At 32.9% G+C, this 18,152-nt stretch overlaps 1 protein-coding gene across 5 annotated transcripts in view; it reads left to right on the top strand.

Annotated features, from left to right (window-relative positions):
* LOC142327939 (coiled-coil domain-containing protein 149) overlaps positions 1–18,152 on the top strand; it is a 44,682-nt gene that overhangs the window by 6,424 nt on the left and 20,106 nt on the right. For all 5 annotated transcript variants that reach the window (XM_075371333.1, XM_075371334.1, XM_075371335.1 and 2 more), the window contains 3 exons: positions 219–368; positions 6,138–6,418; positions 16,109–16,181. In XM_075371333.1, coding sequence (XP_075227448.1) covers positions 219–368; positions 6,138–6,418; positions 16,109–16,181 — 504 coding nt within the window. The remainder of the gene's footprint in view (positions 1–218; positions 369–6,137; positions 6,419–16,108; positions 16,182–18,152) is intronic.

Genomic DNA, 18,152 nt, shown 5'->3' with positions numbered 1-18,152 from the left:
TATTTAGTAATGAAATTTTATTAACCAGTTTTGTTTTAAATATAAATATTTTCTCTCTTGAGCTTTGTTGACATCCAATTTTACTGTCTAATCAGTGTTAGTTCTCTAAACCTTTAAAAGTTTTCCAAGTTTTGACTATATTTATAGAAATTAATTTGTAATTTTGATTAATGTTGCAACTTTTTTTATTAAAATTTATTAGAAAAATGTATGTTTAGAGTTTTGATGGAGGAAACACCAGCAGATTAAGTTTAAGTGGTCGTACTGTGTCACAAGTTTTTGAAGAATTAAAAGAAAAAAATAAAGTTTTGCAACTTGAAGTTGAAGATTTAAAACAAAAATTAAGAGATGCTCTTGGAGATATGAAGGTGATGTTTATTAAAATTGCTACCTTTGATTATACTGATAAACTTTGTGCTTGCAATTTATTATACAGCTGACCAAAAAGGAATGTAATGTATTTAGTTTGTAATGTATGTATCTTCCACCATAGCAGCTCAATGACTGAACCAATTTAGATGCAGTATGACCCTGTGTTGGAATTCTTACATTACTAGGGTTATAGGTTATATATATATATATATATATATGTAATAATGTGTATAGTAATGGAGATTTGCCGGTTGAAGTACAAAATTCAATGAATTTTATTAATGAACTGTAAACTGAGCCTTTATTGCTGTGTGAGCTGGGTGTGAACTGAGTAATTCGAATCCATCGAATGAATAATATTACAAAAATAATAGAATTAAATTTAACTTAAAATAAAATAGTTTTAAAATAATTTTTATAATCTTTGTTTAATAATAATGGGGACTGCATGTAAAGCTAGAGTGGTGAGGTGATGTGAGGCTAGACCAATCATCACCACCAGCTGGGTCCTCCTAGGGTGGCACTGTTTTGGGAGGTGCAATGGGGTGCTCTTATACTATATCTGCAAACAATTATCTGATTTTCAAAATTCAAATGGGGTATTTATTAGAAGGTTGAAAGATAAGTGGCCAAGTGATTGGAATACTGCCATGAACAATAAACTTCACCCAGTTAAGAACGTTGATTCACTGTGGAGCTCCTTATGCAGAAATAACCATCGATAGGAGGTTATTATCTGATATTTATTTATGGGCACACTAGGCTCACTCATGGATATCTGATGAATCAAACAGATGCACCAGTTTGTGCTTACTGCGATTGCCGGCTGACAATGCATCACATCCTTGTGAATTGTATCTGTTATGCAGCATTAAATCACAAGTTTAAACTGGGAGCTAACATGCGAACTATTCTAGGGGATAATGAAATGATGTTATCTTTTTTTTTATGATTTCTTAGGGCCATCCATTTACATTCAAGTATTTGAGTTGACTGTAATGTGTTTCATCTATTTATGCCAGTTGGCAGATAGCAGATGGTAATTCTATTATTCTAATTGAGACATAAAATGTGGTATCTGTTTGTTTATTACAACAGATATGTCGTGTCTGGGCAATCATAGCACCGAAGCATTTTTCATACACTCTCGATTTAACAGATCATAGTTATTTAGAAATGTTATATCTTCGCAACCAATCTTCCAGTTTTCAAAATTCAAAGGAGTATTTGCTAGTATCACAAATTATAAAATATATTTGGAAAATCACAATGGAACCGAACCAGAAAAAATTAACTGAGATACTCAGAAATAGACCTTATTTAACACTTCATAGCATAAGAATGTACTGTTTACAATGCAGCATCTGTTAAATAAAAAGAATGAGAAAACATATTCTTAGATAAAACTACATCCATAGTTTTATTGAGAACAAAAAAGACATAATTCAGCAAATTATAATAATAATAATAATTATAATTATATTTATACCAATTTAAATGATCTTCGATTTTTAGGTTGAATGTATGGATGTTTGTTGCACCATAGCAGCTCAATGGCAGAACCGATTTATATATATGATCCTGCGTTGGAATCCCTACATTACCAGAATTGTTATAGGCTATATATGTATATATTATATCAATGTTTAAATAAATTTGAAAAAAAATATACTATATGTAAAATTGTCACCCACAGTCACTTTAATTATCCTATAAAAGAGCAATATTTGACAACAATGTGTTTTTTTTGGCAGTCCTGTTTTTTAATTTTAAATATTTATCTCTTGTTTTGAAGGTATTTTAATAAAATTATATTTCATTTAAAGTAGAATATATACAGTATTTAAAAAAAGGTCAAGGTTGGTTGTGAAATTATCTAAGTATTTTTACTGAGTTTTTGAAGAAACGTATGGTGTTACAATCAGCACACAGTGGGATTGAGGTGTGAAATTGAGTATTCTTTACATTTTGAGGTATTAGGAGTTTGAAAATACCAATCACTTAAAGTATAGTTTCCTTATGTAGAAAGAGAGAGGCTTATATACAAAATTTGTAGCTCAAAAATTTCTAAAACTACTTCATCAATCTCATTGAAATTACATATGCTGTAGAAGTATTTATAAAGTTGTGCATGTGAAAATTTGATGAAGATTGTTACAGTCATTCCTGAGTTATGCTTAATTTAATGTCAATAACAGACAATATAATCTCAATTTGAGATATTTTTTTCAGTCGCATGGTGGTATTGCGGTGTAAAAATGAATTTTTTTTTACATATTGAGGTATGAGTAGTATATAAAAAAGCCCATTCATATATAAAATTTTGTGGCTTGAAAATCAGAAATAACATTCATGTATATCTTGAAAATCTCCAAAACTACTAGATCAATTTCATTGAAATTTAGAGTGTTATAGTAGTGTAAATGAAGTTGTGCATGTGAGAGTTTGATGAAGATTGGTTGAGTAATTCTTGAATTACATTTAATTATTCCAAAATTTTTTTAATTTTATGGCTCAAAATCTCCAACACTACTGAATAACTTTCATTTAAATTTAGATGTTCTGTAGTAATTTATCCGAATTTGTGTATGTGAATATTTGACGAAGATTGGTTGAGTTGTTCTTAAGTTACGCCCAATTTAAAGTCAACAACAGACTAGTACTGATGCATTTTTCATACACGCTTATTAATACAAGATCCAGCAGCTGATTTCTGCAGGTATCTGTTTTTTTAATGAAATTTGATTTAAATGAATTATTAATGATACTTTAATACATTACTTCCGGGTTGCCTAGAAAAAATTAGCCGCAATTACCTTTAATTAAATATATTATAATTAATTTAACGAATTGCAACTATGTTTTTTTTTTACGTGAATTAAATGTCATTTGAAAGAAAATGATGTGAGGAATGTAAATAAAATGGTTGCCAACTCTCAGTCAGCCGCAACCTCCAAGTTGCCAGGTGTAAACAGATATGTTATTGTTAATTATTTATGCTAATCGTGTTCTTCAAAAAAATTATATACTAAATTGAACTTTAATCTTTTCTGTACATGATAACACATGGTTGCCTGTAAAAAGTGACTGCAAGTAGTAGTTGCCATTATTTGAACTAATTACTTTCAGTCTTGATGTGTGAACGAGAGAGATGGAATGCTTGCGCTGCTTCATTTTGATTAAATACATTGACAATCAATTTTAGACTTCTCATCTTTTTTGTTGTTTTCATTATTTATTATGTAATTAGTAATTAGTTCAAATAATGGCAACCACTACTTGTGGCCATTTTGATGACCGTAAATAATTAAAAGTAACATACCCGTTTACACCTGGTAACTTAAAGACTAACTGAGAACTGGCAACCATTGTTTTTTATATTCTCATTATTTTCTTTCAAATGACATTTAATTCATTTAAAAAAACGTAGTTGCAATTCGTTAAAATAAATAACTGTAATATATTTAATTAAAAGTAATAGCGGCTAATTTTTACTAGGCAATCCAGCAGTAATGTATTAAATTATCATTAATGATTCATTTAAATCAAGTTTCATTAAAAAAACAGATACTTGCAGAAATCAACTGCTAGATCTTAGACTATATACAATGAGTCACATTGTTGAGTGAGTTTAAACTTGTTGCTTGTATATGGTCTATTGATTATTTTTAATTATTTCATCAATAAATTATTATAACCATAAATTGATGAAATAATTAAAAATAATGAAAATTAAATTATAACCGTAAAATTTTCTTATAAATAGAAAGGGAGTGTAATGTTTAGGATCAGACTTTGTAAATTTTCTCCAAAATAACAACCAAAGTCGGATTGAGTCTCCATGAGGTGTGCCAGGATATATCTGAAACAAGTGGAGAAATTTTTCCCGTCTAGAAATGGTAATGAGGGAATGGCTCAGAAATTCCCATCAAAAGTAAAAATAGGCAGAAAAATCAAAACAAACTGTCTTGGTTTTACCAACGACTTGGCACACTACTAGGAAACAACATCAACGAAGCTAAATTGTACATATTAGAACTTCAAAACATTACAAATAAAATTAGCCCTAAAATTTCATTTGAAAAGCCAGATAGAACCCCCAAAAACCAACACAATTAAAAGAAGCAAACATAAATAGTAATAAAATCATAATATTAACCCAGTTTAAATACCTCAGAGAAATAGTACCATTAATCTAAATGAAAAAAACCTTATACCAAATAAGAATGAACAAACTAGATAAAGCTCAAAAATTAATCTGGTACACTTATAATAAAAAATTCTTATTAATATATGCAAAAATAAGACACTACAATCCAACTTAAGTGGCTTCTGGTTATGAAACCAAAAGTCACTTATGCAGCAGAAACACTCTTCCACTTGAACGAACAATGAAGGACAGACAGACTCAAGAAAATTGAAAGAAGAATTGGAAGAACCTGCATCAATAAAAGGTACCAGAAAGACAGGCAGTGGTGGATTGTGCCCTACATAGTCATGTACAAAGAGTTAGAACCCATCACTGATACCATGCATAAGAGGAGACTAGGATTCTTTAGACATATCATGAGGATGCAAGATTCAAGACTTCTGAAACAGCTAGTACAGTACGATCTCAACTCAAAAAATACCAAGACAGGATACAGATGGATCGGAGAAATAACAGAGGATCTGAAGGAAATTGGCCTAACACCAGTAGACACCTAGATAAGTTAAATTTAAACAAGAAAATTATGAACAAAAACACTTGCTTTACACTCAAAAGAAAGAAATCGCAACACGAATGAACATTTTCAACACTAGAAAGGGCACAAAGATTAAAACATATGTAAAAGTACTGGGAGAACTACAAGGCCCAAACAGTCCCATCAAAGAGACTTGCATAACAGACTGAATAAAGTGATCCAATGCGGTCATAAAAGATGATGATGATGACAACGACAACAATGATAATAATAAATAGAAAATAATTTTATATTAAAAAAAATAAAAATTTATACTTATTTTAATCTTCTCAATTCATATATATTTCTTGTGCAAAAAATCATACAAATTAAAATAATGAAAAGTCTGTCTTCTTGCATAGAACAGTGCAAGAATTTTTTTTTCAAAACTGTTCATCAATTAAAAGATAATTTTAATCTTGTTAATACTACATTATTTAATAATAAATCAAAATAAAAACATATCTATTAATCTTTTTATCAAAAGGTTATACCAGATTTATTTAAGATGACATTTACAAACTCATATCAGACTACTTTTAGTTGTTTTTATGGCTATCATCAGTGCTCATGTTTTTCATATGCCAGATTGAAAAAATGCTTTGAAAACTAAATATTGCATTTATTTATGATATCTGTTCACATATGAATTAAATGTTTCTTCAGTTCAGTCCTTAAAACATCACCAAAATGGCTCATCTAGCAAAAATTGACACTTAAATTTTCAAAAGGTGTGATTTCATTTATTAAATTGTTAATTGTAAATAAACATTGTAAATTTTATTCAAGTATCTTCTTTTTTTATTTGAATATTTATTGTAAATTATAAATTTACACGTATGGAAAAATCCAATTGCTGTTTCTATGTAAAGGAGTAATTCATTTAATAATGCGATTCTTTGTTTAATATGTGTCTTGATCTGAATATTATAAATGCACTCTGTTGTGAATTTAAAAGAAATAAAAAATTTAAGTAGAAGGTAAAATAATATGGTGAAGATAATTTAAATATATATAAAGCAAAAAGTTAATTGTTATCAGGTTTTGCGTGCTGGTATGAGCCAACAGCGTGGTGGCGGTGATAATGGAACTATTCCATCTCACCAACGTGAAGAATTAGTTCAACAATTAGAAGCGATGAGCGGACAGTGTGCACAGCTGCAGTCTGATATGCAGACATTATTAGATGAAAAAGAAGAACTTGTCATGCAAAGAGACGCATATAAATGCAAAGTTCATAGAATGAATCATCAGCTAAGCATTTTACTTCATGCAAATCCATCGCAGCTTTTTGATATAGATGCTTTAGTAACTGAAAACAAGTAATTATTTTGTTTATTCTTGTACTTACATAAATTTATGCATGCTTCTTTATCTGACTAGTTAACTAACAGTTAAGAGAATTTATGCTCTCACTTTCCAATTAGGTATCTAGTTTCAAACACATAAGTACTAAAGCCACTTTTATTAGTACTAAAGCAAGTTATATATAATTAATTTTACACAAAAAACAAGTCTTATTCTTAGTTTGCAGCATCACTGATTTATATGGTATATTATAACAGATTTGAATGATGATTGTGTTTTATACAATTGAATGTCTTTTAGCAGTTTCATTTAATTTGAAGGATGGTCTTAGGCAGAAATTTATTAAATTGCATTGTTGAGTTAGCAGGAAAGCTTAAACAAAGAGCATGTAGTAAATCTATTTGCATTTTTTGTGAAGTATAATTTTTAGTCACTGTTTATATCGTGGTGTGTAAGATACTTATACATGATTCCCTTGAAAAAGAATTAGGAAAAGTCTAAATTTTATTTTGTTACTTTTCCAGAAAGTCACAAAAAATTAATATGTATAAAACTTGATTTTTAGAGCTCTACATTATACTAAAATAATGAAAATAAACTGAAAAAAGAAATATAGATCAAATAAAACAATAGCAGTATTTAATAATTTTGATGGTAAAATTGTAGAAAAAATACATAAAAAGCAGAGTATTAAATACCATGATAGTCAAGAAAATAACACGGAGGATATTAATAGCTTTTTCTTAGAATACAATTGTACAAATAAATTAATAGATAAAATTTCTAATGTTTATGTTAAATATAAATATAAAAAATATTATATTTATAAATTTAAACAAAAGTATGAGATGATTAACCAACAGATAATATATGTTTTTCATGTTTTAATTAAAGACATAGTGGGTTGTAGCAGTTGGCAGCAATGTTTACAAATGTAGTTTTGTGATGTTTTAAATTTACATCATTCTAGTAATGGCAGTGGAGTTGTGTTGTTACAAATTTTGTGGCTGTTACAGTTTATGTTTTATAAATTATTAAGTTTTTATTTATTTATTTTTTTTTTTTATTTGTTGTATTTTAGAATTATGTACTGACTGATGATGCAGGACCCTGCGAAAGTTGACTTTTGGTTTTTTTTAGGTTTGGTTAAGTTACTGTTTTTTGTTTTTACATGCGCGCGCGCACACACACACACACATATACATAAAAGGAAAATGATCTTATTGAAATGATAGTTAAAGAAGGTACATTTTTTAATGTAATTTAACTCTTATTAGATGAATAAGCGTAGATCCCCCGAATAAGCGGAGGTAAAATAGTCCCCCGTTCGGATCTCCGGGTGGGGACTACTAAGGAAGGGGTCACCAGAAAATTAAAAAATAACATTCTACGAGTCGGAGCGTGGAATGTTAGAAGCTTGAAAAAGGTTGGTAGGCTAGAAAATTTAAAAAGGGAAATGGGTAGGACAAATGTGGATATAGTAGGAATTAGTGAGGTTCGGTGGGAAGAGGAAGGCGACTTTTGGTCAGGTGATTTTAGAGTAATTAACTCAGCGTCAAATAATGGGCAGGCAGGAGTAGGTTTCGTGATGAACAAGAAGATAGGGAGGAGAGTGGAGTATTTCAAAATGCATAGCGATAGAATCATTGTAATAAGGATAAAATCAAAACCTAAACCGACAACGGTTGTTAACGTCTATATGCCTACAAGCGCCCATGATGATGATGAGGTAGAGTGTGTATACGAAGAGATTGATGAAGCAATTAAACACGTAAAAGGAGATGAAAATTTAATAATAGTTGGAGATTGGAATGCAAGCATTGGAAAAGGCAGGGAAGGAAGTGTAGTGGGTGAATACGGGCTGGGCAAAAGGAATGAAAGAGGGGACCGACTTATAGAATTTTGCACGAAGTATAATTTAGTAATTGCCAACACCCAATTTAAAAATCATAATAGAAGAATATACACTTGGAAAAAGCCAGGCGATACTGGAAGGTATCAGATAGATTATATCATGGTTAAGCAAAGATTTAGAAATCAACTCGTTGACTGCAAAACTTACCCTGGAGCAGACATTGATAGCGACCATAATTTGGTGATAATGAAATGTAGATTGGGGTTTAAAAACCTGAAGAAAAGGTGTCAGATGAATCGGTGGAATTTAGAGAAGCTTGAGGAAGAGGAGGTAAAGAAGATTTTTGAGGAGGACATCGCAAGAGGTCTGAGTAAAAAAGATAAGGTAGAAAATGTAGAAGAAGAATGGGAGAATGTTAAAAAGGAAATTCTTAAATCAGCAGAAGCAAACTTAGGCGGAATAAAGAGAACCGGTAGAAAACCTTGGGTTTCAGACGATATATTGCAGCTGATGGATGAACGTAGAAAATATAAGAATGCTAGTGATGAAGAAAGTAAAAGGAACTATCGGAAATTAAGAAATGCTATAAACAGGAAGTGCAAACTGGTGAAAGAAGAGTGGATTAAAGAAAAGTGTTCAGAAGTGGAAAGAGAAATGAACATTGGTAAAATAGACGGAGCATACAGGAAAGTTAAGGAAAATTTTGGGGTACATAAATTAAAATCTAATAATGTGTTAAACAAAGATGGTACACCAATATATAATACGAAAGGTAAAGTCGATAGATGGGTGGAATATATTGAAGAGTTATACGGAGGAAATGAATTAGAAAATGGTGTTATAGAGGAAGAAGAGGAAGTTGAGGAGGATGAAATGGGAGAAACAATACTAAGATCTGAATTTAAGAGAGCATTAAAAGATTTAAATTGCAGAAAGGCTCCTGGAATAGACGGAATACCTGTAGAATTACTGCGCAGTGCAGGTGAGGAAGCGATTGATAGATTATACAAACTGGTGTGTAATATTTATGAAAATGGGGAATTTCCATCAGACTTCAAAAAAAGTGTTATAGTTATGATACCAAAGAAAGCAGGGGCAGATAAATGTGAAGAATACAGAACAATTAGTTTAACTAGTCATGCATCAAAAATCTTAACTAGAATTTTATACAGAAGAATTGAGAGGAGAGTGGAAGAAGTGTTAGGAGAAGACCAATTTGGTTTCAGGAAAAGTATAGGGACAAGGGAAGCAATTTTAGGCCTCAGATTAATAGTAGAAGGAAGATTAAAGAAAAACAAACCAACATACTTGGCGTTTATAGACCTAGAAAAGGCATTCGATAACGTAGACTGGAATAAAATGTTCAGCATTTTAAAAAAATTAGGGTTCAAATACAGAGATAGAAGAACAATTGCTAACATGTACAGGAACCAAACAGCAACAATAACAATTGAAGAACATAAGAAAGAAGCCCTAATAAGAAAGGGAGTCCGACAAGGATGTTCCCTATCTCCGTTACTTTTTAATCTTTACATGGAACTAGCAGTTAATGATGTTAAAGAACAATTTCGATTCGGAGTAACAGTACAAGGTGAAAAGATAAAGATGCTACGATTTGCTGATGATATAGTAATTCTAGCCGAGAGTAAAAAGGATTTAGAAGAAACAATGAACGGCATAGATGAAGTCCTACGCAAGAACTATCGCATGAAAATAAACAAGAACAAAACAAAAGTAATGAAATGTAGTAGAAATAACAAAGATGGACCGCTGAATGTGAAAATAGGAGGAGAAAAGATTATGGAGGTAGAAGAATTTTGTTATTTGGGAAGTAAAATTACTAAAGATGGACGAAGCAGGAGCGATATAAAATGCCGAATAGCACAAGCTAAACGAGCCTTCAGTAAGAAATATAATTTGTTTACATCAAAAATTAATTTAAATGTCAGGAAAAGATTTTTGAAAGTGTATGTTTGGAGTGTCGCTTTATATGGAAGTGAAACTTGGACAATCGGAGTATCTGAGAAGAAAAGATTAGAAGCTTTTGAAATGTGGTGCTATAGGAGAATGTTAAAAATCAGATGGGTAGATAAAGTGACAAATGAAGAGGTATTGCGGCAAATAGATGAAGAAAGAAGCATTTGGAAAAATATAGTTAAAAGAAGAGACAGACTTATAGGCCACATACTAAGGCATCCTGGAATAGTCGCTTTAATATTGGAAGGACAGGTAGAAGGGAAAAATTGTGTAGGCAGGCCACGTTTGGAGTATGTAAAACAAATTGTTGGGGATGTAGGATGTAGAGGGTATACTGAAATGAAACGACTAGCACTAGATAGGGAATCTTGGAGAGCTGCATCAAACCAGTCAAATGACTGAAGACAAAAAAAAAAAAAAAAAGATCAATACTTAATGAAATAATAGTGTAATAATAAAATATAATACAGTAATTATATTTATATAAAGTAAATGTTGGCTGCCTACTTTAACATTCATTTTAACTAGACATAAGAATTAGAAATATTATTCCTTAAGCTATTTGCTATGTTGATGTATTCTGAATACTTAAGTAAATGTCATTTCTTTAATACATTAGGAACTTAAAAGCCTTTCTTTTTTTTGAGAAGTATTTAAAATTAAATTCAGTTATATAAATTACATCATGTTTGAATTCTTCAGTCTATATATATATATATATATATATATATACAAAAATTATACCAATTCTGTCTGCAACCATTTTGCGGCCGCAGTATTAAACATACATTAACCAAACTTTACAGGGCCCATATTCCCAATTTCAGGATTGTTTTAAAACAAAAATTCAAAAGTTACAACTAAAAAAGTTAAGAAATGACTACACCGCCCTCTCCATTCCTAGCCATGAGTGGCTTAATCGGTGAACATCTTCTTGTTGGCATTCTTGGCCTCAGCTGATCACATTCCACAGTCATCAGTCCAGCCTCATCAGATGCCATCGATGCAGATGCCCAAAGAGACATCCACATCAATAAATTCCACTCTAGTCAAGTTTGCCTTCAAAGAAGACACCAAACACCTTACTTTACCACGTAGTTCTCAGGAACTAATCTAAAAGCCTACATGTGGAAGTTCAAAGACCCCGCGCCTAACTCTGCAGTTCTGTCACCAACTAAAACTGAATGTACCCACTTTACAAGCGATTGCAGTAAATTGTTTATGCTACGACAGCATAACAAATTCAGCCAAATTTTCATTGCCACATCAGCATATCGTTATAATTAATGATTGGAGTGCTACCAGCAAGAATAAAATGTCCCAGAGGACCTCAGGTCTGGTCCATTTGGGAGCTGAGTATAACCTCTAGTCTCCCACATCAGCTCCAACTTTGAGGACTGCTTGGATTTGCAGTTAGGTTGATCACAACCAACATTTAAACTTATTAGCACCAGTGATAAGTGTGCATTCCAATTCAACAAATCGCCATGCTAAGGCAGTAAAATCACACCCAGGAGAGTGAAATCACACTCCTGGGCACGACCCCCACTGAAACTTGAACTAATCTAACAGAGGCACAGTACCAAGCACACCTACCTCTGGGCAATTCAACTGCCTGGACAGAACCCTAGCCACCCAGGATACTAACCATGACACATTACCCACAGACACCAGTGCAGGTTAAAGGAAAAGTAAGCTAGTCAAAATGAGTTGAAGAAACACAACGGTAGAAACCACAGAGAAATTAGAAACTTTACCAAGTTTAACAACTAGTAATTACGGCACTCGGTCAAAGACTGAGACTAACACAAATAAAGGACATCTCTATTTGAGTTCGATGCGAAGGCGACCCTGCTATCACAGTCACAACCTGCAAGAAATGCCCACAGTCACCACCTAACGACAGTCACCCACTGTCGCCAAAGTAGCGATTTGGCATCAGACACCCAAAAACCTACAGCCCTCTACATCGAAGAGCAAATGGATCATAATGATACAGAAAAACGAAGCCCCGCATGACCTGGTGGATCACCCAGCTTTTAATGGGCGTTGCAAAAAGCAACCCTAAGACTCATAACATCAATTCACCTAACACTACGTACAAAACATCAAGCTTCAAACAAGGATACTAATTATCCAAGGAATTGAAATACAATTCTACCACATGTAAGTAACAGCCACAATCCTTACTGTTGACCAATTGTTTGCACCCTTTGCACAACCTTTTACAGTTGATGCAGGATAGAGGCTCAGCTTTCTGCAAACAGTCGTCATGCTTGTGACCTTCCTCGCCACAATGTGTGCAGACCGATGCATAATTACAGAATTTGGCTCTGTGGCCAAAATGACAGCACTTGAAGCACCTTTGTACATCCACGTATTCCTTAACCCTACAGGACGCATAATCAATATACAACCTACCCTCAGACACAAACTTCTTAAAGATGCCAGCACCAAGTTCAAACCCACCGAGATACTGCTGGGCATCACACTTACCAATCTTGAAGAGTAGCCTACACACTTTCCTGAATTTGGCCTCATCCATTTCAGTGTTTTGCTCTCTGATGACAGACAGAACTTCCTCATCGGATAGCTGTTGGTCAATGTCATAGACAATGACACAGGGCCTTTGCTTTCGCTTCGGGTCGACCTTATCATCAAGCTTCTTTACCTCAGGAGACTCTGAAATGACTTGGATTGTCTTCTTGTCGTTCGCAATACTACGAGACCCTTGCTGGTCTCTTTAATTTCCCTAATCCTGAGTTTTTTCCAGTCACTACAAAGTGGGCAGTTTTCAATATCCCAGACACCTGCCTAGTAACGTTCTGGTCGCAACATTGCCCCCCTCCCCCGTTCATTGCCCTTTTGGGCTTTAACAGCCTTGTTTTCAACATCTCAATTCCCCATCGGTAAAACTCACCCGAGATAGGTTTTAAGTTTATGCCTTCAAAAGAAGGCAACGGACGCCAGCAGCTACCATGTCGCCCTCAGGAACTAAGCTAGAAGCCTATCCGCGGAATGAAGACCCCATGCCTAGTTCTAACCATTAATAAGCCAATTTCATTGAATGTCTCGAATTCGAGGCAAACTAACCACTACAACAACTTTCCCACTAAAAGTGTTAATCACAGTGAAATTTGGTCCTAGTTCCCTTAAAGAACCCCGCAAAATTAACTCAACATGAGTACAAAGCTAACAGACTCCGCTCCGGTCTACCAGGGAGAGGAGAATGAACGCCTACTCCCACTCAGCTCCATCGCGGAGTCCCGCGTGACATTCATCATCTTTCATAACCGCCGTCAAGACGCCGCTGCATACCACCGAAGTGGCACCCAGTCACGTCCCGCTGACAGCGTCGTGTGCTCATAAAAAAAAAAACCCGTCAAAGCGGAACCGCACCCCCCAGGACAAGGAATACCATGCTCGTTGGCAGCGGCCGCAACTCCGCCAACAGCTTAATTCCAAAATCAAAATGACACCTCTTAAATCTAACCGAGGCACGCTACCTAAGCTCCTACCTTTGGTCAATCAATTGCCCAGGCGGAACCTAGCCACCTGGGTTCCTACTCTAAATCCCTTCAGCCGCCCTGCACTGGGCTCTTGTTTTCAACTGTGAAATTTACAATCATAGACTTATTTTGTTGGAAAATGTTTGCACTGATACTGCCTCTAAAACATTATCCGAATTAGGACTTCAACCATCTCAACGTGATGCTTTCAATGCGATTGATCTGGAGTTTGACAAGGAAACAAATTACGATGAAAATGAACTAAGAAGATTCCTTTTAGAGAATAAGGAAAAACTGACAACTGAACAACTTTATGTTTTTAACACCGTTGTTAATGCCACAACAAAATTAAATAGATTTATGTTTTTTTTTTTTTGATGCCCCTGATGGAACTGGTAAAATGTTTCTTATCAACTTAATCTTGGCTGAAATACGACTCAGGAAAGGAATTGAGTAGTTATTGCATCATCTGAAATTGCTGCTACACTATTGGAGGGAGGTTGGACAGCACATTCAGCTTTAAAGTTGCCACTTTATATTGACCACGTTAAAAAAGTTACATGCAGTAATTCTAAATCATCAGGAAGAGCAAAATTATTTAAAGAATGCAGTCTCATTGTTTGGTATGAATGCACAATATCTCATCATAAAGCTTTTGAAGCACTTAACAAAACGTTACAGGATTTTCAAAATAACATCTCTATTTGAAGGGAATGTATTATTATTTGCAGAAGATTTCCGACAAACCTTCCTGTTATACCAAAATCAGCATGATTTCATCAGCTGATGAAATTGATGCATGTCTTTGGAGAGAAGTTATGGTAATATCACTTACAGCTAGCATGCGAGTTCATCTTTTAAATGACTGCGAGGCTAAAACAATTTGCCTCAGCTACTAAGAATGGGAAATGAAATTTATCCGTTTGATAATAATCCTTTCACCTTTCCCAATTTTTTTTGTGTTTGTGTACAATTATCAAATAAATTAATTGAAAGAGTTTTCCTGAATTTCACTGAAAACTACAAAAATCATCACTGAATTCGAGAAGGGCAATTTTGGCACCTTATAATGATGATGTTAACATTATAAATTTTTAATATTATGAAATTCATCCCAAGACCATCAAAGATTTCCTTTTTATGGATACTGTAATGGAACAAGATGAGTCAGTTCTGTAACCAACAGAGTTTTTGAATTCCATCAACATCAACAGAATGCTGCCACATTACCTGGAGCTAAAGGTACTGTTATGCTCTTGTGGAATCTGAAGCCACCAAAATTTTGCAATAGCACTCGACTATATATCAAGAAATATCATAGAAGTAACATTTCTTACTGGAAAAAAAATATAGGTGTTTTCATACTAAGCATTCCAATAACTTCAACCAATTTTCCATTTCAACTTAAACGTTTGCAGTTGCTTTTAAGAATATCATATGCAGTGACTATCAGCAAATCACAAGGACAGTCTCTAAACACTGTTGGAAAATAGTGGTTTTGGTCATGGTCAGTTATGTGTGGCATACTTAAGAGTTGGTTCACCAAGAAATTTATTCATTCAAGCCTGAGAATTACCAAACAAACAACATAGTTTACAAACTAACCAATTAACCATGTGGATATTATTATTATTTTTTTTTTTTATTTGGCAATATTATCTAACATCCACGAGGTGTCGCTGGTAACATGTATATAAGTCAGTTTTAATTAATTTGATTATATTCATGGCTAATGAGTAGAATATCAATAAAAAAAATCTTACAGAAATTGTGGTTTAAATTTTTCCTTCAATTGTAAATCATTTACTCCATGAAAAGGCAATGGCCAGGATGGCAAAGCTGGCCCAGTTGCCTTACAATAAAAATTTAACCTTTTCCCTCCCTGAAAGGATAGGTGCTGCGCTAGCCCAAGTTGCTAGTATGGAAATATAAAATCATATGACATTTTACTTTTGGTTTTGCATTGTAACTTTTATCTTTATTTTTTTGTCAATTTATCAGTTATCAGATTTTGGTTGTCTGTTGCTTGTGCAGAATTTAAAATCATTGTATTATTTAGTAGAACACAAATTGTGTACTAAATAATAAACAATTTGTATTATTTAGTACACATAAAAGAGATACATGTATTTAGTACACGTAAGAGATATTGAGTCTGAAAAAAAACTCAATATCTCTTACAATTGAAAACAAAAAAATAAGAGTTATATCTTTAGTTTTGTTATTGTACAAAAATTTGTTGATCTTCGAGTATTATCAGGTTAATAGAAAATATTTATATCAATTTTCTTATATCCCACTAATTTTTCTAAAACTATTTAGTAGTTATAACAGTGTTTACTTAATATTAATTATATTTTCAGATATTTACATGAACATCTAGAACAGCTTAAAGAGGAAAATGAATTGTCACATCAAGCCTTACTTAAATATAAGGTAATGTTACAAATGATTGATAAATCTGTTTGAATGTTTTTGTGTTCTTGAAAATTATTATTGATATTTCATCTGATTTTCTTCACTATTAGATAATCTTAATGAAGATTAGATTGTACTAATGCAGGAAACTTTAACCATAGTCTGCCTTCCAAAGGAGCTTCCTGCACTGGTACATTCTAATCTTTATTAATTCATAATCTCATTATTACTATACAGCTGTCAAACAATCATATATTTATCAGTTTGGGAGTTTGCAATTAAATATAAAACATAAGTTTTATATAAAATATTTTGCATTGCTGCCCTACCAGTCAATATAATCTCAATTTTTTTTTAAATCTTGACCCTGAGTCACTCAGTGGATTGAGAAAAAGATTTTGATGCATTGTTTTTAAAATGAAAATTCAATTGTTTTTTATTTTGTAAAGTTCACTTTTAAAAAAAAATTGTCTAGCATTAATTTGTAATCTCAGAAATGTTCAATTAGCTAATATACTGAATAATATTTTTATCCTTCTGGCTAAAACTTATTCACAACAATTTAGAGATGCGTATGTATTACACAATGAGTAACACATTGATAGATGTTTGTATACTGGATTTATTTGTTGATTTACTCCTCCATAAAAAAAAAACTATTAGACAGGTTCATAAATCCCTTACAGTCAATGAATTACATTTCAATTTATAACTCCCTGCAAAACAAAAATATTAAAACTCATTTAAATTTTTTACATTACCATACCCAACATAGACAAAAATCGTATATTGAAATTATTTAGAAATCCACACACTATAAAAACAGCTACATTCATACATAAAAACAATACATAACTGCAATGCATCAGTTACCCCTAACACTGTGCAGCATGTAACTTTTTCACATGTAAAGGGTATAAAAAAAATCAGGGTTTTTAAGTGTACAATGTCTTAACTTTGACTTACATTAATGAATTATAAATAAAATGAAAATATAATTCTTACAATTTTTTACTTCCAAATGTTCAATGTGAGCACCTTTCATCATGTGGCATACATCCAACCCATAGCAGAGTTTGTTCCATAGCATGTCTCAAACAATGTAAGCGACAGCTGCTTCAATCCTGTCTTCAAATGTGGTAGATCAGTAGGTAGCAGAGATGCAAACACAAGATCATGTATAAAGCCCCAAGGAAAAAAATACACGGGATCAGATTGGGTGACCTCAAAGGCCACCACAAATAAGCTCTGTTATGGGTTCATGCCGACTAATCCATTAGTTCGGAAAAATGTCATTCTTCCAATTCTGTACAGTTATGCCACTGAGGAGGTGGACAATCTTGTTGCTGAATAAAATTTGTGGTTCATCTTGTAATTAAGGAAAGAGCTGTGTACACATCATAACCAAATAAGCAACACCTGTTTCACTTGCTTTAGCGAAAAAGAACAATTGTAAAATTCCCTTCAGGATATCACAAAGAAAAAATTTAATTTTGGGAAGTTCCTTTCGTATTGTAAGAGTTATGGGAATTTTCTGATGCCCATATGCGATCATTAAGTGTATTAACTTTTCCATGAAGATGAAATGTTGACTCATCATTAAACACAATATAATCAAGAAATTCATTTTCATACTGACATTTTTATTGTGAAGTTTATATGACAGGGTATTCGTTAGGCTTCAGTGCTTTTAAAATCTGTAAATGGTATGTACGCATATTCCTTAAAACATTTCTCATTGTCATCACTGCCATTGCTGGTTCTTGGCTGGCCTTTCTAACAGATATTTGTAGGACTTTACCAGAAATTCTTAGTAATGCATTCAGAATTTTTTCAGACACCCTTGGTCATCGTCCTATACTCTTCCCTTTACCCAGATATCCAGTTCTTTCAAACTAATTATGCCATCAATGAATGAATATTATTTTGTCGCTTGAAGGATCACAATTAAACTTTCTACAAAATGCACATTGGGTTGGTCTAGTAGTG

Source organism: Lycorma delicatula, chromosome 7 (genome assembly GCF_047948215.1).
Source record: "Lycorma delicatula isolate Av1 chromosome 7, ASM4794821v1, whole genome shotgun sequence".
In the NCBI taxonomy this organism is placed as follows: domain Eukaryota; kingdom Metazoa; phylum Arthropoda; class Insecta; order Hemiptera; family Fulgoridae; genus Lycorma; species Lycorma delicatula.
This window is presented reverse-complemented; position numbering and strand designations above follow the sequence as displayed.